The following is a 26,868-nucleotide window of genomic DNA, read 5'->3' as shown; positions in this document are numbered from 1 at the left end:
TTCCATTTGCGTTTCCAGTTAACTATGGTATTTTTGCGGACTAAAGAATAAAATTCATTGAAGGCGATTTGACGCTGATAAATATCGCCTTCAATTGCACCTACCTTTGCTAATGAGTCAGCCCTCTCATTACCCGGAATTGAGCAATGTGAAAGGGATCCAGACAAAGGTAATGACATAACAGCGTCTGGTTAAAGCACTCAAAATTTCTCGTATTCTCTCAAGGAAGTACGGCGAGTGCTTTTCCGGCCTCACAGAACGGATAGCTTCGACAGAGCTAAGACTATCCGTTACAATGTAATAGTGTTCAACAGGTCGTGAGGCGACGCTGTCCAGCGCCCAGTGTATCGCTGCCAATTCAGCAATATACACTGAGCAAGGATTCTGAAGACTGTGTGAGGTGCTAAAAAATTCGTTGAACACTCCAAATCCTGTGGACTCATTCATAGAGGACCCATCAGTAAAGTACATATTATCACAATTGATATCCCCATACTTTGCATCGAAGATCGTTGGAACGATCCTCGATCGAAGATAGTCTGATGTTCCATGGATATCCTGCTTCATGGACAGATCAAAATGCACAGAGGAATTGATGTAGTCAGGAAAACAAACACGGTTGGGAATATACGAAGAAGGATTAACCTGCATGGAGACGAATTCATGATATGAGCTCATGAATCCAGAATGAAAATTTAGCTCGATCAGCTGCTCAAAATTTCCGATCACCAATGGGTTCATAACCTTACACCGGATGAGGAACCGAAGAGATAATAAATTGAAGCGATCTTTTAGTGGGAGTAGGCCTGCCAAAACCTCGAGGCTCATGGTATGCGTTGAGGGCATACATCCCAACGCAATACGGAGACAAAGATACTGAATTCGCTCGAGTTTAATGAGGTGTGTTTTGGCAGCTGATTGAAAACAGAAACTGCCATACTCCATCACTGAGAGAATAGTTGTTCGATACAACATTATAAGATCTTCAGGATGGGCTCCCCATCAGGTGCCGGTAATTGTACGGAGAAAGTTTATTCTTTGTTGACATTTTTTACTCAGATACCTAATATGGGCCCCCCAAGTACATTTAGAGTCGAACCAGACCCCAAGATACTTGAATGACATAGCATGAGTGATCGGTTTACCCAAAAGTTGAAGCTTTGGTTTTGCTGGTTTATGCTTCCTAGAAAAAACCACCATCTCTGTTTTCTCCGTGGAGAACTCGATCCCTAGCCCAATGGCCCAGGTTGAAAAATTGTTCAAAGTATCTTGTAAGGATTCTTGCAGGTCGGATTCGTTTGATCCTACGACAGACACCACTCCATCATCTGCAAGTTGTCTTAGGCTGCAATTTTGTGTAAGGCAATTGTCAATGTCGCTTACGTAGAAGTTGTACAAAAGGGGGCTTAAACATGAGCCCTGGGGGAGTCCCATGTAAGAGACCCGACTTACTGCCGAATCTCCGTGAGAAAAGTTCAAATGTTTCTCACAAAGCAAGTTATATAACATATTATTCAATAGAGGCGGCAGACCCCGAGAATGGAGTTTGTCTGACAGTACCTCTATTGAAACTGAATCAAAGGCCCCCTTTATGTCCAAGAATTCTGAAGCCATTTGTTTTTTTTCGGCGTAAGCCATTTGAATTTCTGAAGAAAGCAACGCAAGACAATCATTCGTCCCCTTGCCCCTGCGGAACCCATATTGTGTATCTGAGAGTAGGCCATTCGTTTCAACCCATCGATCAAGGCGAAACAAGATAATTTTCTCCAACAATTTCCGTATACAAGACAGCATTGCTATTGGGCGGTACGAATTGAAGTCGGACGCGGGTTTTCCGGGTTTTTGAATAGCTATAACTCGTACTTGTCTCCAATCATCTGGAACAATATTATGCTCCAGAAACCGATTGAATAAGTTCAACAAGCGATGTTTCGCCACATCAGGGAGATTTTTCAGCAAGTTGAACTTAATTCTATCCGATCCCGGAGCAGAATTGTTACATGAAAGGAGAGCAAGAGAGAATTCTACCATCGAAAACTCGGAATCAAGATCGCACCTATCTTGTGGTATATCTCGAATAATTCTTTGCACTGGAGCGGAATCGGGACAAACCTTTCGTGCAAAATTAAAAATCCATCGATGTGAATATTCCTCGCTTTCATTGGATGAAGAGCGATTTCTCATGTTTCGAGCCACTTTCCATAATTTTTTCATTGACGTTTCTCGTGATAAACCTCCCACGAAATTTCGCCAATAAGCACGTTTTTTCCCTTTGATCAAGTTTTTAAATTGATTTTCAAGGTCCAAATACGTTTGAAAATTCTCAATGGTTCCACGTTTCCGAAAAGCTTTAAATGCATTCGATTTATCTCCATAAAGCTTGGAACACTGGCCATCCCACCATGGATTGGGAGGCCTTCGACGAATAGTGGAACCTGGGATGGGTTTCGTTTGAGCGCGAACTGCGCTGTCATAGATCAAACGAGAAATGAAGTTATACTCCTCCAATGGAGGCAAACCATCTCTGGAATTGATGGCTAGAGCAATCGCGTCCGCATATTTTTTCCAGTCAATGTGTCTTGTGAGGTCGTATGCCATGTTTATAGATTCAGAAGAATTCAACCCAATGGTGATGGAAATTTTGATTGGCAAGTGATCACTACCGTTGGGATCCTGGATTACATTCCACTTGCAATCTAACGATAGTGAATTCGAGCAAAGCGAGAGGTCAAGAGCACTTGGTTTAGCAGGAGGTTTAGGTACACGTGTTGTTTCCCCAGTATTCAAAACGGTCATATTGAAGCTGTTACAAAGGTCATATATCAACGATGAACGATTATCGTCGTACGGTTCCCCCCAGGCAGTTCCGTGAGAGTTGAAGTCTCCCAAGATCAATCGTGGCTCAGGAAGGAGTGAGCACATGTCAACAAGTTGCTTGCGGCTAACCGCAGCTCTCGGAGGTCAATACAAGCTGACTATACAGAGGTCTTTGCCTCTGATGTTTGCATGACAAGCAACAGCTTCGATCCCTCCAATAGGTGGAAGGTCAATTCTAAAAAATGAGTGACACTTACAAGTTGCTCGTTATTGACAACGATTGGCCTACCAGTACGGAGTGTATCTTCGACAGCCACTACACCAGAACGAAATCGATCAAAATAACGCTGTGCTGTGCGAATCGTTACAGTATCGGGTCCATAAACTACACGAATTTTTTTCGGCCGCCTTCGTTGCAGTTTTACCTCGCAGGTAGTAAAAACGTAAAATATGGCGAACTTCTTGCTTGGTGGACTCCATCTTTGACGCGCAATAACTTGAGACTGAAAAGGACAATCACAACACTGTCAAAACGACACTTGTAGCACAGATTGTCGTCTTTAAATAGCCGTATAGTATGACCCGATGCGATAAGTACATAATAAACATATTTTGTGTGTTGCCATATATTGACAATATACGACATTTCTTTTTCCCCAACCCAATATATATCATAATATATCATATCAAACGAATCTTAGGAAATTTCCGATTCGTTTGTTATGTAAATCGCCAAAATCCGTTCGTGGCAAAAATAATTATTAACGTTAACTCTTTTTCATAGAAACATGACTTGTTTTCTAATTGTGACACCCTTCATGAAAGACGTAGTTTTACGTCAAAACCTTCGATGACGCTGAGTTGGAGGCATCTCTGCCAAATGTAAGAAGAGCTTGCTTCAGCATCAGGAGTTATCCGCCAAGCCTTTTTACGTGCGTTGTGAATGATTCGATAACATGGAACACGGGTTACTTTCAATTTGAAACCAAAGAGCGTCGTATATCTGTATGTGAACAACTGCTCCAGCGGCAAAAAGGAAAGGTTCTAGGTTGTCGGTGTTGTCGAATATGCGATGGTCGGGCAGTGTGTTTGGTGGGAACAGATCGTTGTTATTTATTATGAGTTGTTATAACCGAACGAAACCATCACTGAGGAACGGTAGCGTGTTCAATTGATGCTATTGATATGCGCGAAAAGAACCTCTAATACGAGAAGGAACACGCAAAAGTTATTCAACACCATTACAACGCTCGGCCTCAAGCAGGGAAATTCGTTAAAACCTACTTAGAAACAGTGAAATGGGAAGTCCTACCCCTTCCCTCATATTCTCCAGATTACTTATTCCTAAAGGAGAGTGGCGGGACTGGGAAAGGTGTAGGAGGGCACTGTTTTTGTCTTGAGTTCCCATTTTTAGTCACTATAATGGTTTAATCGGGTGATCATCGGAGTTTCGTAATGCGTACATTTTATGAAAACCACGTGAGTGACGTCCAAATGGAACCCCTACTGAACTGACATGAGCCAACATCGTGTACCCCACTGACATTTTCCTCTTGTGTTCCTCTGAAATGAGTTCCCCACTGACAGTTCTGCTTGAGACTTTCCTAACGATCTTAGCTTCATTGAAAGATCTTTCGGACAATATGTTTCACATTTCACGCACTGATTCGGTTCCCTATGCTCGAGATCTGCATATTATGGTAGCCATAAGAGAGTGAGAAGGTCATTCCCAGAGTTACCGTATATTGGCAGTCACCTAATACCGAAAGTTCTGCTTGTTTACAGTTCCGCTCGAGTAGAAGTGAGTCTCATCACTACACCCAAACTAGCGTTGGCAGAAAACATTTTATCATCATCAGAAAAATATGTGTTTTCGTGTCTTGAACGGTGAAATGTGCAAATAAAATCATCTGTTACAAAAGCCTTAAAACTTTTGTATGTATGGGAACAGACATCTCCTCCTTTTTTCTTTGTTCATCTCTTTTGGGATTGTACCCAAAAAAGTCCAAACGATGTCAACGGAGATCGAACCAAGGCTGGCTAGAATGCAAGGGTATTTTACACGACCACGCTATCCACACAGCCACTGGTGCTTCCGCATATATGCGTGATAATAACCTCATTATGAAATGCATAAACGTGCATAAACGAGCATAAACGTGGATTTACATATATTTCTGTCTGGGTCGTGTATGTGGCAAAGTATGCGAAAAGCTTCAATGCGTGCTTATTTGCAATGTGTCTCTTGTTTCGCTCGCTCATATTGATCTTATATTGCTATACCAAATATATTATACAAATACTATGCCAGTATTTGAGAGTCATGACATTTTCTGTTACTTTTAGGTGCATTTAATGCAATAAATCGGGATGACCGAACATGTGCTAAAAATCATTTCTTATACAAACAGAAAACGTGTGTGGAGATATTGTCTGCAGAATTTTTTTTGCAATTTGCTACTGGAATGATGTGTTACATCGCCTGACGTACTCACCAGATATCTTCATATTATCACAGGAACATGTCCCTTAGACAGCATAAGGGATTGACTAGTTCTTTGCCGAGAAAACAAACAAGTTCTGGGAGGATGTATACACAAAACTGTGTATCTATAATTTATTAAATGTATATCTACATATAGAAATTCATTCGTCTTCCTAAGCTCGAAGCCGCCGGACGGTTTTATATCGTTATCGTCTATCGTTGAAGTGATACCGTTATTTTCGTGGCTGGTGAAGTGAGTGTTGGACACTAACGGGATTCCCTGTATTGCAAGTGAATTCATTGAAGCAGACACAACAAGCGAGAGGAAGAAACCCTGCACGCGAGCGCTTTGTGCTGGTGTGTTATCGCCGTAGCACCGTCTTCGACATCATCACCGTGTGGTGCGATACACGGGTTCAGCTGTACCGAACGATCAACACGCAGCACCGTTATGAATAATCCGCACTGGTGTGCATAATAGGTATACTGAAATTAATAGGTTAAGGTTATTAGTTTAAGGAATTATAAAAAAATTGCAAAAATTATAAGAAAGTGTACATCTGCCATTTTAAATGGCAGAAGGGGAAGAAAGCGTTGACATGGATATCGAATCCACTGTCTCCCCCTCCCCAGCTACGGGTGCTGGGAAGTCGCTTAAACGCGTTTCCCCCTCAGAAGATGTCTCTTCACAGGAAGAGATAACTCAAATCAACAAGCTTCCCTCAAGAAAATTTGCAAACCTTTCCTCTTCACCCCCTCATTCTCGCGCTCCCGTTTCCGCTCAACTCCCGAACTTGCCTCCCAGCCCTACTGATACCGCTCCCGCTCAACAATCGACCTCGACCTCCCGCTCAGTTGCTTCTCCCCCCGTGTCAAGGTCTATCCAGAAGATTCACCTGGAGCTGGCCCATGGGTTGTTTTTTTCCGGCCCAAACCGAAAGGAAAATCCATCAATGTCATTCAGGTTTCGAAAGATCTGGCAAGATATTATTCCTCCGTGGTCGAAATCTCTAAGGTTAGACCGAACAAACTGCGTGTTGTCGTGAGTGATCGGAAACACGCAAATGTATCGTGTCTACGTGCCGTCCCATGACGTAGAAATCTCAGGGGTGGTAACTGAAACGGGTCTGACGTGTGAAATGATGAAGGAAGAAGTTGGTAAATTTAAAAGACTCCCGTTGGTGGGCGTTAAAATTTTGGACAGCCTCCAACCAGGGAAAGTATCCCAAGAAGAGGGAAAAACTAAATTCACGCCGTCAGACTCGTTTCAAGTAACTTTTGCTGGTTCCGCTCTCCGGACTACGTCATGATGGGCAAATTAAGACGGCCTGTGCGACTCTTCGTGCCAAAGCCTATGACTTGCCAAAAATGCAAGTCAGTTGGTCACACTTCAGATTATTGTGCCAACAAGGAGCGCTGTGCCACTTGCGGATGACATGCAACATGAGGGAAAATCCTGCAGTGCGACTGAGCATAAATGTCCATATTGCGGGGGATCCCCACACGAGCTCTCAGTTTGTGAAACTTACAAGAATCGCTGGGAGAAAGAGAAGCGCTCTTTGAAGGAACGCTCGAAACCCACTTTTGCGGATATTTTAAAGGGCGCTTCTCCACTGGCCCAACAACAACAACCAATCAACACACAAAATGTCTTCGCCACGTTGCCCGTTGACGAAATGGAAGCGAACACAGCTAACGGGGGCACACCGTTCATTTTCCATTTCCCCGGCGTAAAAATGTGACCACTCCCAAAGTTCAAGGACAAGCCCCTCCGGTTATACCTCCTGTTAGCAGGCCTAAAAAATCGAGTGCAGCGGACAAGCAAAATTTGGTTCCTCCTGGCTTCCGTGGGAATAGTTTACCTTCGAACGACCCAGCACTCGAGGGGACATCAAAAACCCCAAATGTCCCTATTTTTCCATCCAGCTCAACTCCCCAATCGGGATTTATAAAGTTGACTGACCTTCTGGCTCAAATCTTCACATGCTTTAATGTTTCCGACTCCATCAGAACCATTGTCATTTCAATGCTTCCAGTATTAAAGACAATTTTGCAACAATTGATGCAAACATGGCCCCTCCTTGCAATGATTATCTCTCTTGATGTCTAATTCAAATAGAGAGGTCGGAGATATCACTGTTTTACAGTGGAATTGTCGTAGTCTTATCCTTAAATTGGATACATTCAAATTTTTAATTCATAACTTCAATTGTGATTTTTTTGCTCTGTCCGAAACTTGGCTTTCTTCGCGAGATGATATCTCTTTCCACGATTTTAATATTATACGCTTGGACCGTGTTGACAGATACGGAGGGTTGCTATTGGGGATCAATAAGTGCCACTCATTTTTTAGAATTGACCTTCCACCTATTGGGGGGGATCGAAGCTGTTGCTTGTCATGCAAACATCAGAGGCAAAGACCTTTGTATTGTCAGCTTGTATTGGCCTCCCAGAGCTGCGGTTAGCCGCAAGCAACTTGTTGACATGTGCTCACTCCTTCCTGAGCCACGATTGATCTTGGGAGACTTCAACTCTCACGGAACTGCCTGGGGGGAACAGTACGATGACAATCGTTCATTGTTGATATATGACCTTTGTAATAGCTTCAATATGACCGAAACAACACGTGTACCTAAACCTCCTGCTAAACCAAGTGCTCTTGACCTCTCGCTTGCTCGAATTCACTATCGTTAGATTGCAAGTGGAATGTAATCCAGGACCCCAACGGTAGCGATCACTTGCCTGCCAATCAAAAATTCCATCACCATTGGGTCGTATTCTTCTGAATCTATAAACATGGCATATGACCTCACAAGACTGACTGGAAAAAATATGCGGGCGCGATTACTCTAGCCATTAATTCCAGAGATGGTTTACCTCCATTGGAGGAGTATAACTTCCTTTCTCGTTTGATCTATGACAGCGCAGTTCGCGCTCAAACGAAACCCATCCCAGGTTCCAATATTCACCGAAGGCCTCCTAATCCATGGTGGGATAGCCAATGTTCCAAGCTTTATCAGGATAAATCGAACGCATTCAAAGCTTTTCGGAAACGTGGAACCATTGAAAATTTTCAGTCGTATTTGGACCTTGAAAATCAATTAAAAAACTTGATCAAAGGAAAAAACGTGCTTATTGGCGAAATTTCGTGGGAGGTTTGTCACGAGAAACATCAATGAAAAAATTATGGAAAGTGGCTCGAAACAAGAGAAATCGCTCTTCAACGAATGAAAGCGAGGAATATTCACATCGATGGATTTTTAATTTTGCGCGGAAGGTTTGTCCCGATTCCGCTCCCGTGCAAAAAATTGTTCGAGATATACCACAAGATAGGTGCGATCTTGATTCCGGGTTTTCGATGGTAGAACTCTCTCTTGCTCTCCTTTCTTGTAACAATTCGGCTCCGGGAACGGATAGAATTAAGTTCAACTTGTTGAAAAACCTCCCTGATGTGGCGAAACATCGCTTGTTGAATTTATTCAATCGGTTTCTGGAACATAATATTGTTCCGGATGATTGGAGACAAGTACGAGTTATAGCTATTCAAAAACCCGGAAAACCCGCGTCCGACTTCAATTCGTTCCGCCCAATAGCAATGCTGTCTTGTACACGGAAATTGTTGGAGGAAATGATCTTGTTTCTCCTTGATCGTTGGGTTGAAACGAATGGCTTACTCTCAGATACACAATATGGGTTCCGCAGGGGCAAGGGGACGAATGATTGTCTTGCGTTGCTTTCTTCAGAAATTCAAATGACTTACCCCGAAAAAAAAAACAAATGGCTTCAGAATTCTTGGACATAAAGGGGGCCTTTGATTCAGTTTCAATAGAGGTACTGTCAGACAAACTCCATTCTCGGGGTCTGCCGCCTCTATTGAATAATATGTTATATAACTTGCTTTGTGAGAAACATTTGAATTTTTCTCATGGGGATTCGACAGTAAGTCGGATCTCCTGCATGGGACTCCCCCAAGGCTCATGTTTAAGCCCCCTTTTGTACAACTTCTATGTAAGCGATACTGACAATTGCCTTACACAAAATTGCAACCTAAGAAAACATGCAGATGATTTAGTTGTGTCTGTCGTAGGATCAAACGAATCCGACCTGCAAGAACCCTTACAAGATACTTTGAACAATTTTTCAACCTGGACCATTGGGCTAGGGATCGAATTCTCCACGGAGAAAACAGAAATGGTGGTTTTTTCTAGGAAGCATAGACCAGCAAAACCAAAGCTTCAACTTTTGGGTGAACCGATCACTCATGCTATGTCATTCAAGTATCTTGGGGTCTGGTTCGACTCCAAATGTACTTGGGGGGCCCAGATACCTAACTGAGTAAAAAAATGTCACAAAAGAATAAACTTTCTCCGTACAATTACCGGCACCTGGTGGGGAGCCCATCCAGAAGATCTTATAATGTTGTATCGAACAACTATTCTCTCAGTGATAGAGTACGGCAATTTCTGTTTTCAATCAGCTGCCAAAACACACCTCATTAAACTCGAGCGAATTCAGTATCTTTGTCCACAGGATTTGGAGTGTTCAACGTATTTTTTAGCACCTCACACAGTCCTCAGTATCCTAGATCAGTATATATTGCCGAATTGGCAGCGATATACTGGGCGCTGGACAGCGTCGCCTCACGACCTGTTGAACACTATTACATTGTAACGGATAGTCTTAGCTCTGTCGAAGCTATCCGTTCAGTGAGGCCGGAAAAGCACTCGCCGTACTTCCTTGAGAGAATACGAGAAATGTTGAGTGCTTTATCCAGACGCTGTTATGTCATTACCTTTGTCTGGATCCCTTTCACATTGCTCAATTCCGGGTAATGAGAGGGCTGACTCATTAGCAAAGGTAGGTGCAATTGAAGGTGATATTTATCAGCGTCAAATCGCCTTCAATGAATTTTATTCTTTAGTCCGTAAAAATACCATCGCTAACTGGCAACGTAAGTGGAACGAAGATGAATTGGGTCGGTGGCTTCACTCGATTATCCCTAAGGTTAGCCTCAAACCATGGTTCAAAAGTCTGGACTTGAGTCGGGACATTATTCGCACCTTCTCTCGACTCATGTCCAATCACTGTTCGTTAGACGCGCTACTCTTTCGTTATAATCTTGCCGATGGCAATATCTGATCGTCGTGTGTGATTGTCCTTATATCCTTATATTCTCCTTTTCCTTTTCTTTCGCGAGAAATCAAATCCTTTCTTACTAACAATAGAATGAGGTGAAATGTAAATACATATTAGATATAAGACAAGCTTAAGAATTGAGTGTGAACATTGTCAACATATCCTTATATCCCTTCCTTTTCCTGAAAAAAAATGTCACCCTTCTAAACTCGAGCAAACCGCGAGTAATCGGTTCTCTACTTCATTAACATTAGAATTAATGAAAAATGTTTATATATACTTGTAACAATACAGATAGGAGTTTGGCTCCTTTAAACTAATGTAACTGAGCCTGTAAAAATAAACGATTTAATAAAAAAAACATATAGAAATTATCATTCATCTTTTTTTCTAAAAGTCACGCGATCTTTCAGGACTGCCCAATATTTTGAGAGATGTTTTGAAGAACAGAAAGTTGACTTTGAAAATGTTTTTATAATTTTTGAAAGATACCTATTCTTCATTCGTCAAGCATTTTTTCTGCTCCGCTTGAGACACCTCCGAATTATGGTTTTGGAAGATAAACGACTTCTGTTGCGGGTGAAAAGGGATTTCCACGCAAATCATCTCTGTCGTTTATGGCTTTGTGGTATTTGATACTGATTGACTCATCTGTATTCAGCTGTACTGGGAATGATTTATTTCCACGATTTGCGTGTTGGTCTGAAGAGCCACATGGTGCAGAACGAAGCTACCACACTTCTAGGTATCGATCACCGATTTGAGGGAATATTTTTAATATCTCCTGTGAAAAAAATAGAGTGTCATACGGAGTAAACCGAAACGCTCAGAACTTTCGTTCTAACCTGATAATATCATAATGTGAACGCAACCCTAACAAAAAGGCACAAAAACAATTCACATGAACGACAATATCAGTTAATCAACGTAAATATTTTCGAACAAAGCACGTCTCCAACACTACCAATACAGTCACGAATTAGAGAACGCTCAGTACAAATCAAACGCTCGCGAAGATTGGACTGTATTTTCAACGCGTTGTGTTCAGTTATTTCCATACTACTTAATCATTGTACCTTCGATAAGGAAAACGCGAAAACTACAACATGTTGGAGTTTATCAAAATAAGTGTAACATTTTTAGTGGCCTTGGTGAAGTTCATAATATCCAACCAGTTGCTTAAATTGTTCCCTCCATCGTTGCGACCGATTGTCGAAGTACGACAGGGAAAACTTCGTGGCGCGACATCAACATTGCCCAATGGTTCTCCTTATCACTACTTTAAAGGTGTGCCCTACGCTAAACCGCCGGTAGGAGAGTTACGTTTTCAGGCACCCGTCGCTATTGAAAAGTTCTATAAACCCGTGGTAGATTGTCTGGTCGAAAGAAGTGTTTGTATCCAACCAATAATTGGGAAGTTTGTGGTAGGAAAAGAAAATGGATTGTTCCTCAACATTTATACACCAAAACTACCGACGAACGATCAGAGTGATTCGATGCTGCCTGTCATGATTTGGATTCATGGGGGTGGATTCATTAGCGGATCAGCTGATAGTTTTATATATGATCCAGTTTATCTAGTTCAAGAAGGGGTAATTGTGGTTACAATGAACTACAGACTTGGGGCTCTTGGATTTCTCAGCATGCCTTCTGTTGGGATTACTGGTAACGCTGGATTGAAAGATCAGGTAATATATTGAATGACATAGTACAATCAAATGTTGTCAAATAGCCTACACAATATTCTAGCTACTAGTGTTCAAATGGGTGAACGAAAATATTGTACACTTCGGCGGAAATCCAGCCAATGTCACTATCTTTGGTGAGAGTGCCGGCAGCATGTCAGCTTATTTGCACTATTTATCTCCTAACTCCAGGTAATTTACACTGTAGTTGATATATTGCTCTAATTATAATTTGGTGTTGTAAAGAATGAATCATTATCAGTCTTAAAATTTTACAATTCATAATTTTAAGTTAGACAACAATGAAAATACATGCAGTACTTCTACACTAATCTTTGTGGGTAAAAATTAACGAGCTCAAGAACGGATGTACCAGTGTTTGTTGAGTACCGTAACACCGGTATTTGACGAACACCGAAGAGTATTATCAAATACCACTGAAGCAGTTATTATTGAACATTGTACTAAACTTTGTACGAAAAATATCCAGCTCGAAACAATATCGAACAAGGAGTCTCTCAAGTTGCATACCTATCGGGGGTTTTTAGTTTTATTTTTTAGATTTTCCGATGCTACATTAGGCGCAAACGATATTTTTCATTCTTCTAGCGGAATCAGGCATGTATTGCGATTGGTGGTGTCCGGTAATCGTTCGATTCAAGGATTATTCGTTCAATGACTAAAGAAAATGATTACTATTCGAACGAATATTACGTAGCTTTGAATCGAAGCTGACAAATAATTTGCTTCAATTATTCTATAAAAAAATCAGTGTGATCGCTGCCGGTCATTTTTTTGGTGAGTTGTTTCATTGGAATTTAGCATTAGCATTTGTCATTCTGTATATTTATTATCGCTCTGAAATTCGCAATTCGGTAGTTTCATGTTCAGAACTGAATGAATAAAAAAAAACGATAGAATTATTCTCAAGTGTAACACCAAGAACGTTCAGGCAACTAATTGTTATGTAGTTGGATGGGGATCATAGAATATTTTAAGATGGAATGAAATAATTATTTATAGCTAACTACGTTAATATTTATACACTCAAGGTTTTGTAGGTTCTAAACCGAGGAATCATCCAACATGTTCAGTGATACTCGATTACTCTCACTTATACTGCTGGCCGTCTCACAATGTGCGGGTGTGCGATCTCGAGAATAGTACCGTATCAAACATATGCAAACTAGCTGGGATGTTTTTGTAAATCATAACCGGCGTTATCGGCAAGGTTTCACAATAATCATGTGATGCCTCACTTCCTCTCCCATTCCCAACATAGTCGAAATGCCAAATTAAAATAATAATACTTAGAAAAATATCCCCTGCTCCACGCTTTTGATTTCCGCTATTACTGTTATAAAATATCCGCTATTATACTTATAGTTCCTCCGAAACAAGACTGTGTTGGAATGCTCGTTTTTATTAACCTCCAAAATATTCGTAAACCGTATTATCCGCAGTGCTATAAAACGCCGCAGTTGATGGAGATTGAAAAACTCAGAAAGCAATTGTATTCGACACAAATTGATTTCTTTTATGTGTCCGATATCGATATCGTTATCGATAAGATCCGTACGAGACTTTTTTTTTTAATTCATAAAAGCTCGGTTATAACAAGCTGCTATCAACAAATTTTTGCGCGATCGCCCTGAACCGCTGTCGATACAATCCTGAGCGGTTCGCCCTATGCTGCTATCGACAAAATTCTGCGCGGTGATGGCGAGTCGCTATAGACTCTGCCGACAGAATCCTGCACCAGCTATCGATGCACAACATCAAATATATTCCGAGAAGATCCGCTGGCATTAAAACGGCGCTGTGATTTCGCGGGTTCTTATTAATTTCAGGTATTAATAAATGCTTCAGATTTGTCAAAAAATTATTTTTTTAGTTCTGCTTACTTTTATTGTTTATTGTTTTATTGTTTGATGTTGTTTCACTCACAAGCACCCGTGTATTCATTCTCGAATTGTTTACCTTAACTTTCCTGAAAATTTAAATGAATGAAAGAAAAATTTCCCTATCAATATTTTCAGTGCCCCAAACGACGTCAAACGACCGTCGTATGGGGAACCATCACTTGATATGGCAGGAGGCATCCAACGGAAATTCTTTTTCAAGGAAGATATTCGAATAAAACCAAACCATTTCACATATGATACTAAATTGCTACGGCATATAAAACAGACCTAAGTAGTTCGTACGTAGGATTTTTTCGATATATTGAAAATTAAAATTTTGGTGTATGTTTTTGTCTCGATTTTTGAGGCGAAAACTAAACTTTTTTACAAAAAATGTCGCCATTTCGTTAAAAATCAATATTTTGAAAAAATCGTACGTAAGATGACAGAAAATATATTCAAGATAACGTAAAAAAATCATTGGTTGAAATCGGTCCACTAGAAAAACTTGCAGAACTCCCACCAGTTTACAAGGTTTTGGCTGCAAGGGTTCAACAAACCGGTTGCGGCTATTTAGGGGACAGTCCAATTGACACAAATATATTTTTTGTTTGCTAAGTAATATATACCTAATAAAACTGTGATATCAGATTAATGATAGTAATCAATTTTGTCGTTGAAAAAAAAATCGGGAAAATCAAATAAGGTGATTTTCGGGGCAAGCTGAAATTCGGGGTAAGTTAAAACGGAAATCATAATTTCTACTAGGATTGATGGATTGACGTGATAAAAATATATAGTAATCATTAACATTCAACCCATCTTATGACAGCCATTACCAGAATATTGGAATGCCTTAACGCAATCCACCCCTTTGTTTACATTTCCTTGTTCCGTGAATTCAAAACAAACATTTTTGCGCGCTGACTCAATCGGTCCGAAAACACTGATTTTTTCAAAAATATCGCCAGAATCACACTTCAGGTAATCAAAAAAAGGATAATCAGGTTCAGTGGGTTTGAAAACTAAACTGAAAACCCTTTTTCCGTACAGCTCTGAGCATTTAAACTCACCTCATGTGTTTTTTTAACCCTGAGGTAACCCAGAATCATATTTCGGACACATTGTTCTAATATCTTGAAATGCTTCATACACTGATGATATAGCTACAAAATTAATATCACAATCGCTTCTTTAGAGTAATCCCTTGGTTTCACTATCACTTCATTTAAGAATTACATTTGAATTATTACATAGCAGGAAAAAATCAACAGCACTACTCATTATCGTTTGTGTTTGACGTTTGTTTAGCGTGAGCACGTAGAATTTACCCGTTCATAAATATTTGAATTTCTCCCGTGTTTCATCAGTTCGCATCATCGTTAACAGTTTACTGTGATTGCTTGGTAAGTGTTTAGCAGTTGACTATAAAATATAATCAAGTGTAATGTAATTTTCGTCCAAAAAATTACAAAATAAAGTGTCCGAAATTTGATTTAGTGTCCGAAGTTTGATTCTTATTCGCTTCATTTGAAAAGCATTTTATTCGATGATTTTCTTATTTTTTCAATGAAATAGGTACCAAAGTAGAAAGCTTAAAAGCATATTGAACTAATTTATTAAAAGTATCTACCAAATAATACCTGTGTATAAAGTTTAGATCTGTTTTCTGCATCATATGCCTTAAGCGTCCGAAATATTATTCGGAACGGTACCTTACTTCTTATGATGTTCATAGTGTACTACCCCCTTAATTATGTTAGAATAATGATCTCTGAATGTGAGCTGTGAATCTTGATGAAAAGATGGTTAAAATTGATTAATAAGTCTCCGCAGTTCCTTACAATCCTCGGTGGATCAGTTGATGTGTGTTTGCTCTTCCCACCATTTTATCGAATTCTGTATGCGGATGATCTTAAGCTCTATTTATTAAAAAAATCAAGGGGTTGTATCCAAAACACGACCGCTTAGGACGTAGGACTACACAATCTTATTTTTATTAAATTTGTTGGTTTATCATTTCGGATATTATTTGCGAATACGTCGAAATTTCATAAATAACTCTTTAGTTAAACCTGAACTAAACCATTGTAGAACCATTTCAAGAAGCAACGATTCTTTCTTGCCTTTGCGAAAACAATACACTAATTGGTCACATGTCGCAATTTGTTTCTTTATATCAATGCACGCATTGCACTGAGTATTTAACGAGAGACATCTTTCGTGCATCGCTATCTAACAAGCATCAAACACGCGTCTGACAGATACATACAGTTACAGCCAGAGATGCCAACCTTCCTGATTTTTCAGGATTTCCCAGACTTTTTGGCACGCTCCCTGACATCCTGACAAACACTCAATATTCCGTGATTTTTCAGAAATGATCCTGATTTCTCCTGATTTTTGTACATTGTACTCTATAATAATGAAAATTATTCGTAAAAATGCACTATAGTCCCTGTCATAGCTTTACTCCTGATACAAATCTGTACCAATCATATTTATCAATGCCTCGTATAATATGATCGTTGCAAATCGACTGAATGAATAAGCTTTCCCAGAGTGAAAGTCCCGAATTATTTTCACTAAGCTCAGATATTTTGAGGTTTTTCAAAACATTGCTATATAGTTTCATGACAGATTCAAGAAATAATAAAGACATTATGTTTGAGAAACAACATTACCTTGAATGATTGTATATACGAGAAGTTATTGTTGAAGAAAAACATTTCAGAATGTAACTGTTTTGTTTCAAAAATTCAATAAAGTTTCTCTTGAGTAACAACTCAAGAGAAACTTTATTGAATTTTTGAAACAAAACAGTAATATTTTTTATAACATTTGATCGTCATTTGATAGTAGAATCAACTTTAATTGTGAAATTTATTTATTCATTCATTTATTTTTATCAAATATCAAATCGAATCAAATAATATCAAAATAAAAAAAAATCAACTATTCATCCACTACTGAAATTCTTTTCTCATTAGATGAATAAAGATTCATTAAAGTATGGACGATAAATTCAAAGTAAATCTGAATATTGATTTCTCAGCGAATCAATGTAGTGATGCAGTAGGTTTTTGGGAAAAATATAAAAACGATCAGAAGATCCTTTATGAAAAATCGTTTCTCGTCTCTCGGTCAAAACTGTCAACAAAGCTAGGAGCTTCTTGCATCAGAACAGAGCCGATGCGCACGAGAGCAAATACGAATGGCAACTAAAAGTATCGGAGGTGTGCTATTCACATGTACAGGAAATGAACAAGTTCAATGTTTCGCGCAAAGAAAACAAGCAACACGTACAAAGCCAAACACTGATGGCTAGAAGCGATCTATAATCATTTGCACTCTCCTCTTGCAATGCCAGATGCACTTCAAGTGAAATATTCACTAGCGTTCACAGCTCGAGGGGAAACATAAAGCACAAAACGAGCAAAATGAGCGACCTTTGTTGTTTCGGGCACAGAAAGATTCTGAGAATTTTCCTCAGAGGAGATGCAATACTTAAACGCTAGCGACAGCTTACATACTATGCAAGGGTGGAGTTTACTTCGCAAATATTTTCTTTTTCCTATTCTCCTTCGTTGTTTCTATTCTAGCGGCTGCATAAGTTGCCCATTATTGACAGCTCTGTTCGGGAAAGCACACAAATGAACAGAACAAATGTATGGTCAAAAATGGCTTCTAATTTTCATCAATTTAAACCATATATAGACTATGGGATTGTAATGTATAGCATATAAAATCTTAGAAATTCGATTCGATTGGTATCAGTGTTTGCCAAATGATCCATTCACTGAAAAAATCGCTTTCGTTCGTTCAAATATGATCATACACAAATCATTTCCCCAAGTGGCATTCTTTTGTTGTTACGTGCTGCAAATCACGACACAAAAGAGAACGAGACAACATTGCATCGGTTCGCACTTCATGATACACCGACACGCAAGCAAAACCATCATATACGCTTTCGGTGCAGACAGTTTATTTTCTTCTTTGCCTCTAACATATACATATCGAACCTCTCCATGCATCATGAAGCAGCAGGATCGTACGGACTACGCAAAGCGAATGATTCATATTCAGTTAATGTAGCAGATCCTGATTTTTAAGTCTCAGAGAGTGCAAACTATATGATTATTTAGCTCGATAGAGGCTAAGGGAAGGGTAGACAGATCATATTTTCCATTTTTAACGCCGCTATCCCTTTAAATATGTATATTCATATAGACCGCATGGTTTTACTAGCAACACCGCTCTCTTTTCCCATTCGTTGCTCTCCGCAAATGGTGACCGAATGATGACGTAATTTTTTCTTGTATCATGTATTGCTTTGCACTTGCCTGTGCAGTGGGTTTCGCTATAGTACGGGACGATATAAGTGCGATTCACATACAATATCCACGTCACCTTCACGTCCCGTCACGTCACGTTACGTCAATGATTCTATCATGCAATTCTCATGAGAAGATTCACATACACCAGCAACGTAACGACCCGTCAGCTTACGTTCAACGAAAACGACCGGCAGGATTTGTAGAAAAGAATAATTGACGGAGACGGATGGATCGTTTGGTTTTTGTCTGGGCTTTGTGTCTCGGCTTTTGTTTGTACCGTAACTTACATCTAATTCTACATTAAGCTAATTGAACACATCTGTGATGGACATTTTTACCTCTAATTGGACATTTTTTGTAAACATTGAGTTCGGGGCCCAAACTATGGCCCCATATTGAAAGTCGCCACCATTCGCGAATGTCCAATTACTGGTCAAAATCGACTCCAATGCGACACTGAGTGGTGCATCAGCATATCGCATTATAAGTAACTTACTGTACTTTTTATGCCAACATATCTCTAAGCTACAAATTTCGGAGGTGAAAATCATTCGCGACTAGTTGAGAGAAATATTCTATTTATTATTATTGTTGAATAGGGGTCGGACTACGGGGTTTAAGCATTTAAATAATTGAATTCAATGATTTTCATTGAATTTTTCAAAATTTAGAACTGATTCTAGGCATGCTGATTCGAAAGACGACATTGCAATTTAAAATTGTTGTAGGTGGCGACACCATCAATAACATTAAATACATAATTCGTTTGACATTTGACGTGACGGTGCTGGTGGAAGCATTGACTTCATGTGTGAATTGGTGGAGACGTTGACGGAACGTAGACGTTCTTCTCCGTACCGTTCTATGTGAATCGCACAATATGCGGTTCAAACTTGTATGCAGGCTTCGAAAATGGTTTGCGATATTTGATACAGCTCGAATATGCAAACAACAGTCTTCGCTCTCTTGGTTTAATTATTCAGTGTAACACAAGTAATTACTGTCATTTATACAAGTATCTGAATGATCCTCTCATATTTGCTTATATTATATTTGTTCGTGAGAGGTTACTTGCATGACACATTGTGTATCATTCGATTTTGATCGAAATCCAAACACTGATTGGTATGCAAATTGTCAAAATCCGTTCGTTGCAAAATAGTTATTAACGTTAACTTTATTTCATAAAAACGTGACCTGTTTTCTGATTTGGCACCCTTAATGTAAGACGTAGTCCTACGTCAAAAATATCGAAAACAATAACGGTCCCAGGTTGCTTCCTTGTGGAACTCCTGAACAATTCGGGATGTGGAATATTGCGTTTCTGGCATGATTTACCTCAGCCTAAGTTTAATACGTTGAACCCTGAATTGTTTCGAAATCAAGAGCATCAAGCACATTAAGAGCGTTTGCACAATATCAGTTTCGGTCTCCGCTCCTATTTATTGCTATTTATTGTATAAAAAGAAAATAGTCAGAAATTCGACTAGAAAGCAGTAAAACATCCGAAGACAAACTATATTTTTTATGTTTACTTATTTTGCAATTGTCAATCCCAGTGATCAACGTTTTTCTCACGAAAAGCTCAACGTCAGTCCCTAGCAGGGCCCAGCAAAGTCATTTTCAGCTGAGAATAGGGGACTATGAAGACATCGGCCTTCGCATTCAATTGGAAATGAATTTTTGCTTTTTCCAGCTGTTTCTCTGTCAACATAAATTAAAAGTCATTCGGGCCCTATCGTCGTTATCTGTTCTACGCAACTTGATGGTGCTTGAAGGTCATCGACAGGACCGAAAGTACTGCATCCATATGTCATGTTCGGAGCAATATTAAAATCCTCATCTGGCCTTGCTCATGGATCGATGAGGATAGGTAGGATGTCCGCATAGCCAAAATCTTGTGTAGCGACTACAAACGCCTTGCGTGACATCGAAATTGATTAGCCTGTGGTGTCCGCTTCACTTCCTGGCGATAAGAGATATCGGGAAATGAGCTGATTTTACAGAGCAACTGGAACACAGTTACTCACTTAGGTAGCGTACGGTTGTTACGGCTAATGACTTCACTCTTCTACCCTAGTTTTGAAATACGATAAGCATCCAAAATATTCCGAGATGCGAGACCAATCGAAGGGTTAAATGCGGGTAAATTAAAAGCATGAGTATTCTGCTCTCATGTAATGTTACGTAAGTAGAATGATGCCAGGCCCGTCAAATTGTCCTTCACGACTTCCTGATAAACAATTCAGGCAAGCACTTCTCCCGGACTTAAATGAAACTATAGATTACATTTCATTGAGATACTAATACTAAGCAGGTTTCAGAGATATCGTTATATCTAATCATTTACATGAGAAAATACGTACGAATAATAAATGTTTTCACTCGATTTTACATCAAAGCATTCAAGCTCTAAACCACTTATGGCTTCTTGTTTTTTATTGGTTTCGAACGTCGAAGTCTTGGTGAAGTGGAATCGCTGCGATGTTTCTTTTTTACCGATTTATTCTTTTTCGGGCTTTTCTTTTCTGAAGGAACTTGATTATTAATACAAGAAAAAGAAAACTCACCCTCTCGCATTGGAGACTGGGAATGAGAATCTTGGTGCTCAGACTTGGACTAATTATGGGAAGGGAAGGGTGAAACTTATCTGAAAGGTTTGAAAGGTCGAATCTGGTTGGCGTGAACCATGCGTACAATTCCTGCGAGGTTAATCAAGTAGGTTAATGGACTGATTTTTTCTAGAACTATAGCGGGAAGCCATCGAGCGTAATCGTCAAGATGGTTTCGGTAGAGAACTTTATCACCTCGCGAATAAGTTTTCACAGTGAAATTTTTGGAGGTTTTGGGAGAAGTAGAGGGTATCGATATCGAATTTTTAGATTCGTTTTCAATCTTCAACTTCACGGGATTAGAACTGTTGATCAATGTACGAGGTACGAAACAGAGGACTAAAGAGGATGGTGTCTTACCAGTGGAGGTAGACGGAGTGTTACGATAATTGAACAGAGTCCGATTAAGTTTCCTTTGTATAGGTATTGATCTGTACTTCTCATCCATCAAATATTTCTTCAGTATATTCTTAATAGTCTGTACACATCTCTCCGCCAGCCCGTTAGATTATGGGTGGTACGGAGGTGATTTCAAAACTTTGATATTGTTCAGCTGACAGGCATTGATGAACGTGGACGAATTGAAAGGCGGACCATTGTCCGAATAAACAATACAGATCTTCTAGTTTTTCTAGAACACTGTTAGCATCTGTTCTCCTGAGATGCTTAACGTCAATGTACTTGGAATACGCGTCCACAACGATTAAAAATGTTTGACTTTCTAAGTGAAATAAATCCAAATGCAATCTTTCGAATGCATGATTAGTGGGAGGCCAGTGAGCTTCTACTATCTCTTTCGGTACCCGCTGCGTTTTTTGACATACTACACACGACTTTGAAAACTCCGAAACGTCTTTATCGAAGCCTCTCCACCAAAAGTAACTTCTACCAATCATTTTAATACGCACAACCCCATCATGATGTTCATGTAGCTTTTCAATTACCTTACGTTGAACAGCTTTGGTACTACGACTCGATTATCGAAACATAGACAACCGTCCTCGACTTCCAGATTCGAGCTTATTTTCTAGGAAGGCTTTAGCGCTTCTTCGACGTTACGCGGCCAATCGTGCTTAACGAAGTTCATAACCTTGCTCAGAGTAATATCAACACGTGTTCGTTCCCGTATCTCGTTTCGCGAGATACGGGAACAGATTATTTTCGTTCAATGACATGTGTTCGATACGATTTTCAACCGGTAAGGGTAAGCGCGACAAAGCATCTGCGTTACTAATGTTTTTCCCGGCGCGATGAATCACGTGGTATGAATAGTCGGAAAGTAACACGGCCCATCGATGCAACCGAGATATTGCGACAGATGACGATCCCTTTTGTGGATTGAATATTTGTTTTAATGAGGCGCTAACGGTTACCAGAGTAAACTCGGTACCGTATAAAAATTTATGAAATTTGGTTACTACAAAAATCACGGCTAACGCTTCTTTATGAATCTGACCATAATTCATCTGAGCGGAACTTAACGTCGACGATGCGCAACACACAGGCTTTTCGATTCGGTCCATAAGATGGGACAACACGGCACCGACACCGTACGGACTAGCATCAGTTGTGAGAACCAACGGTTTCGTCGGATCGAAAGGTTCTAGCAAATTATTGCTGATCAATAGCTTTTTGCTTTTTTCAAAAGCTTTCTGACACGTGGGCGACCAAACGAACTGGCGATCTTTTTCGAGTAGTTCATATAAAGGTTTTATTTCGGTGGACAAATTAGGTAAAAATCGATGATAATAGTTTAGGAGACCAAGAAAAGACTGTAAATGACTCACGTCTTTCGGAGCAGGGGCGTGACAAATAGCTTGTGAAAAATAAGTACTGTTTCTGATTAAAGAACAATATCAGCCATAAAACCTTCAATTTCTGGGTGCAATCGCCAGAAGGCAATGACGGAAACTTCTGTTTCACTTCAGACAATAGACTGGACTGAAGGACACTGAGGGAAGAAGAGTGCAGATATACAATTTCTCTCCATTCGGGAACAAGGAGGTTTAGGCTGGACCTACCGAGCAAGTGAATCTCTGAATCCTTTTCTGGCAGTATGACGAAGAGCGATAGCGAGACCATTTCACCGTCATTCGTCGTGACATTGACCGCTAGTTTACCCTCGGGACGAATGCTTTGACCTGAAACGGATTAAAAACATTTAGAAGTGGGGTTCAGCTTAACATGGGACAGCTTTTCGCGATATTCAACTGACGATATTACTGAATCGCATGCTCCTGTATCAATTTCGAACGTGATCGGTACTCCTTCTATGATAAGCTGCATGGTGGCTGACATATCACATGTCTCACTGGGTTTTCTACCACCGTGGCTGGAGTCGCTCCCGTTGATCCGGACTCAGCACTTCGTTCGCATATTCCACCATGTTCGGGTGACAAAAGATTCAATCGCCAAATCTCCATGGCTTCGGACATCTCCGCAACTCGCCCTTGACTGCTTCCGCCTTTTTCCTTCGACGAACGACACATCGTTGACACGTGACCGGTCTTTCCACACGCAAAACAAGTCCACTGCTTGGCCGGACACGATTCCGGATTGTGAATCCTCCCACAACGGAAACATTGTTTAACTGGATTCACTGATTTCCGGAACGATTCGAATGGTTCCTTTTGGCTGGCGCTGATTCGTGTTGGTTTTCCTGCGCCTTGGAAAGTTTCGTTGATTTCCGACGTAAAGCCGCGAGTTTAGACGAACCCTGCATAGCTCTTGATTCTTGCTCTGCTGCCTCCCAACTTCGTGCAATGGTACATACCTTCTCGAATGACAAATCCGCCTCGGCGAGAAGCTTCGTCCGGGGGTTCGAATTGTGAACTCCGGCTACAAACTGATCTCGCAACGCTTTCGTCAGAAACGCCTTAAAATCACAGGAATGTGCTTGAGCCTTAAGCTGGATAACAAACTCCGAAATAGTTTGACTCGGCGACTGCTCAATTTTCCGGAATTTGTAACGTTCCGCAACCACGTTGACTATTGGTGCCAAATGTGCCTTCAGAAGCTTTATCAATTCGTCGTAAGGTTTGACACATGGATCATCGGGTGAGCAAATTCGCGATGCTATAGAATAAAGGCTTGGTCCCGCCATTGTTACCAACATCGCCACTTTCTTATTTGCTGGAACATCGTTGACGAGAAAGAATTGTTCCAATCGGCTGACGTATTCCTCGAACTTGTCGCCGATGACAAACTGCTCCATATGACCTAGCATTGGTCCGGACATCCTGGCTGGCGCTGATCCGGATTGGCTTTGCTGCTTCACTGATCCTCCAGTGGGCATGACTTGAATACCGCGCGCGACAACACGTGTTCGAGAACGACTGTTGCCTCGAAAGTGAAGTTAGCTTTGACCGCAACCTCACGAAACACAAGACTTATACACCCGGACTTTCAAGTCGCTTTTCTGTTGTCACTTCACACGCGTTTCCCGTTATCCTCGTCGCCAAAATTAGTTATGGAGGATCGGAAGGAAAGACGATTATGAATACAAACTTTATTTAATATTGTCGACATTCTGTCTGCAATGGCTGGTGTATTAAAGAGAGTCTACTATAATATTGCTCAATCTTTTATAGGCTCTGGCCCGGGAAAGCACTATTGTTTTATAGTTGGTATCATTGTACAAGTGACACGTTATTCGGGATGGATTCTGCTTATGGTATAAATTCTTTTAATTATATCAGTTCATATCATCATCAAACTACTCTGGCTCACTTTTGACCGTTAATATTTATTAAATAGAGGTGTATTATTCTGTATAAATTGTTGTGTTTTCTATAACTGAGTGGTGTTGGTGGTTACGTCAAACATGTATATTTGGGCAGGGTAGGAATCAGCTGATAGCGCGATTAGGCTGGGTGGCTCTTGTGACAACGCATTGTACACGTTGAGTTCTGGTGTATCGTTCTAAGGACATAAACTGGTCATCAGCTAGCCGATCGACGCAGTTCTTTTGGTATTTGAAGCTTCCGTGCCAACATTGCTGGATAGGACAGGGTAATTGATCGAATTTCCCATCGTTTGCATTATTTGAATATGAATTCTTTACTTATGACCAGGGACTGATGATTTTCATTTGTTCGATTGTGTTATATCGTAACAAATTCCACTTCAAATTTTCCTCAAAATAATGTGAATTTCTATTCCCATTGCTTCATATTAACATTTTAATCATATTCTTTTTTCAGAAAACATTTTCACCGTGTAATATGCCAGAGTGGGGTAGCTTGTTCTGAATCATTCTTTCAATCAGACGGTAACGATAGAGCCTTGCGCTTGGCGAAAAGTCTTGGGTACGAAGGGAACGATCTTCAAATAGCGTTAGGTTAGAGTTTCCTTTTTTATGTTCCATTGTCTTCTCATTATATTGATTCTAATTTCTAGAGACACTCAGAAAAGCCCCAGTTCGTCTACTGATCAAGCACCAAAACAAAGTGCTAAATGAACGCGAAAAACGGCTTGTCTTGCGAATACCCTTTCTACCAGTGATAGAGAAAAAAATGACCGAAGATAGTATTATTACAGAGCTGCCCGAGCAAATACTAAAGAATTGGGACACCATCAGAATGCCAATCATTAACGGATGTACCGATGGTGAAGGAATTCTCGGATTACGAATGATTCTAAACCGATTGGAGCAGTTTGATCAGGAACCAGAACGACTGGTTCCACAACTCATGGGAGAGCTGTCGGAATCGGACAGAAGATTTATTGGACATGAAGTAAAACAGTTTTACTTCAGCGGCAGGAAAATCAATGAGAATACCATGAATGAGATGTGTGATCTTCTGTCCGACAATACGTTTATCACGAACTCGGTCGTGAGTGCTGAATGGATCGCGATACATCAACCGAATGTAAAACAGTATCACTATAGATTTGTGTATCAAGGCAAATTGGGCATTACGAAAAAGTTATTTAATCTTGGTCATGTGTCGGGAGTCTCCCACGGCGATGATATTTTTTATTTGTTCAGGTGAATAACCCATTTTGTGTGACGTATTGAAGATATTGAACTAATTGAGTTTCATTTTTCCTATTCTAGATCAAGGATGCTACCACATGTTAGCGATGCAAGCGATGAATGTCGCGTGCGAAATATTTTTGTACGATTGTGGACTAATTTTGCGAAGTATGATGATCCAACTCCGAATGAGGATGATCCTTTGTTGCCGTGCAAGTGGGCTAAAGTAATGACTGTTAACAAAACAAATAGTCAGTTTGATCTCGATTCCCTGGAAATAAACTGTAAACCGACAATGGTTCGAAATCCTTGCGGTCGACGGCTTGAACTCTGGAGGAACATTCTTCAGAAATATAGGAGAGACTTTCTGTGAAAACTTACCCCTATGTCAATAATTACTGGAGCTGAAACAAAAGCTATTGGAAGACTGATACACACTTTGTCCCAAAGTAAACCGAAATAGATAAAAACAGCACAAAAAATATTTGGTTAATTTATTCATTTTATTTATTCGAAATAATTTCCTTGAATTCAATCAAGAATGCGTGTCAAGTTTCAAAGGCAAATTTTCTTCCATGATATATTTTATTTGAGACTAGCTGACCCGGCAAACTTCGTCCCGTCCAAAATTTGTTTTTTTTGTTCTCAATATCTTCAAACATTCACGTTTTCTTACTAAGCGCAAGTTCATGAATCTAATCGCAAAACTGTTCATTGATTGATCTTCTAATCGACCCCGTAGAATTTACCTTTTACCGTAAAATTCCTAGTAATTCTACCAAAACTCATCACTATAACATCAGATTATTTTCAGACACAATTCTCGTTCAAGATTTTTCAACCACTTGCAAATAACATGTTTCTCCGTTACATGGAATAAATGTTTGATACAGAAAACATGATAGAACAAA

The 26,868-nt window shown here is 40.0% G+C and overlaps 1 protein-coding gene across 1 annotated transcript; it reads left to right on the top strand.

The window, feature by feature from the left end:
• The first annotated feature begins 11,409 nt into the window (after positions 1-11,409).
• LOC129767326 (cholinesterase 2-like) lies at positions 11,410-26,428 on the top strand. Its single transcript, XM_055768063.1, has 5 exons — positions 11,410-12,126; positions 12,188-12,315; positions 25,182-25,318; positions 25,378-25,969; positions 26,039-26,428. The coding sequence occupies exons 1-5, from the start codon at positions 11,545-11,547 to the stop codon at positions 26,328-26,330; spliced, it is 1,731 nt and encodes a 576-aa protein (XP_055624038.1). The 5' UTR covers positions 11,410-11,544; the 3' UTR covers positions 26,331-26,428.
• Positions 26,429-26,868: the final 440 nt, after the last annotated feature.

The sequence above is a fragment of the Toxorhynchites rutilus genome, chromosome 2 (genome assembly GCF_029784135.1).
Source record: "Toxorhynchites rutilus septentrionalis strain SRP chromosome 2, ASM2978413v1, whole genome shotgun sequence".
Lineage (NCBI taxonomy): Eukaryota > Metazoa > Arthropoda > Insecta > Diptera > Culicidae > Toxorhynchites > Toxorhynchites rutilus.
This window is presented reverse-complemented; position numbering and strand designations above follow the sequence as displayed.

Coding starts and splice junctions, on each gene's coding strand:
- LOC129767326 (XM_055768063.1), top strand. CDS start 11,545: ATGTTGGAGTTTATCAAAATAAGTGTAACATTTTTAGTGGCCTTGGTG. Junction 12,127..12,187: donor ACGCTGGATTGAAAGATCAG/GTAATATATTGA, acceptor ACAATATTCTAG/CTACTAGTGTTCAAATGGGT. Junction 12,316..25,181: donor TATTTATCTCCTAACTCCAG/GTAATTTACACT, acceptor TTCTTTTTTCAG/AAAACATTTTCACCGTGTAA.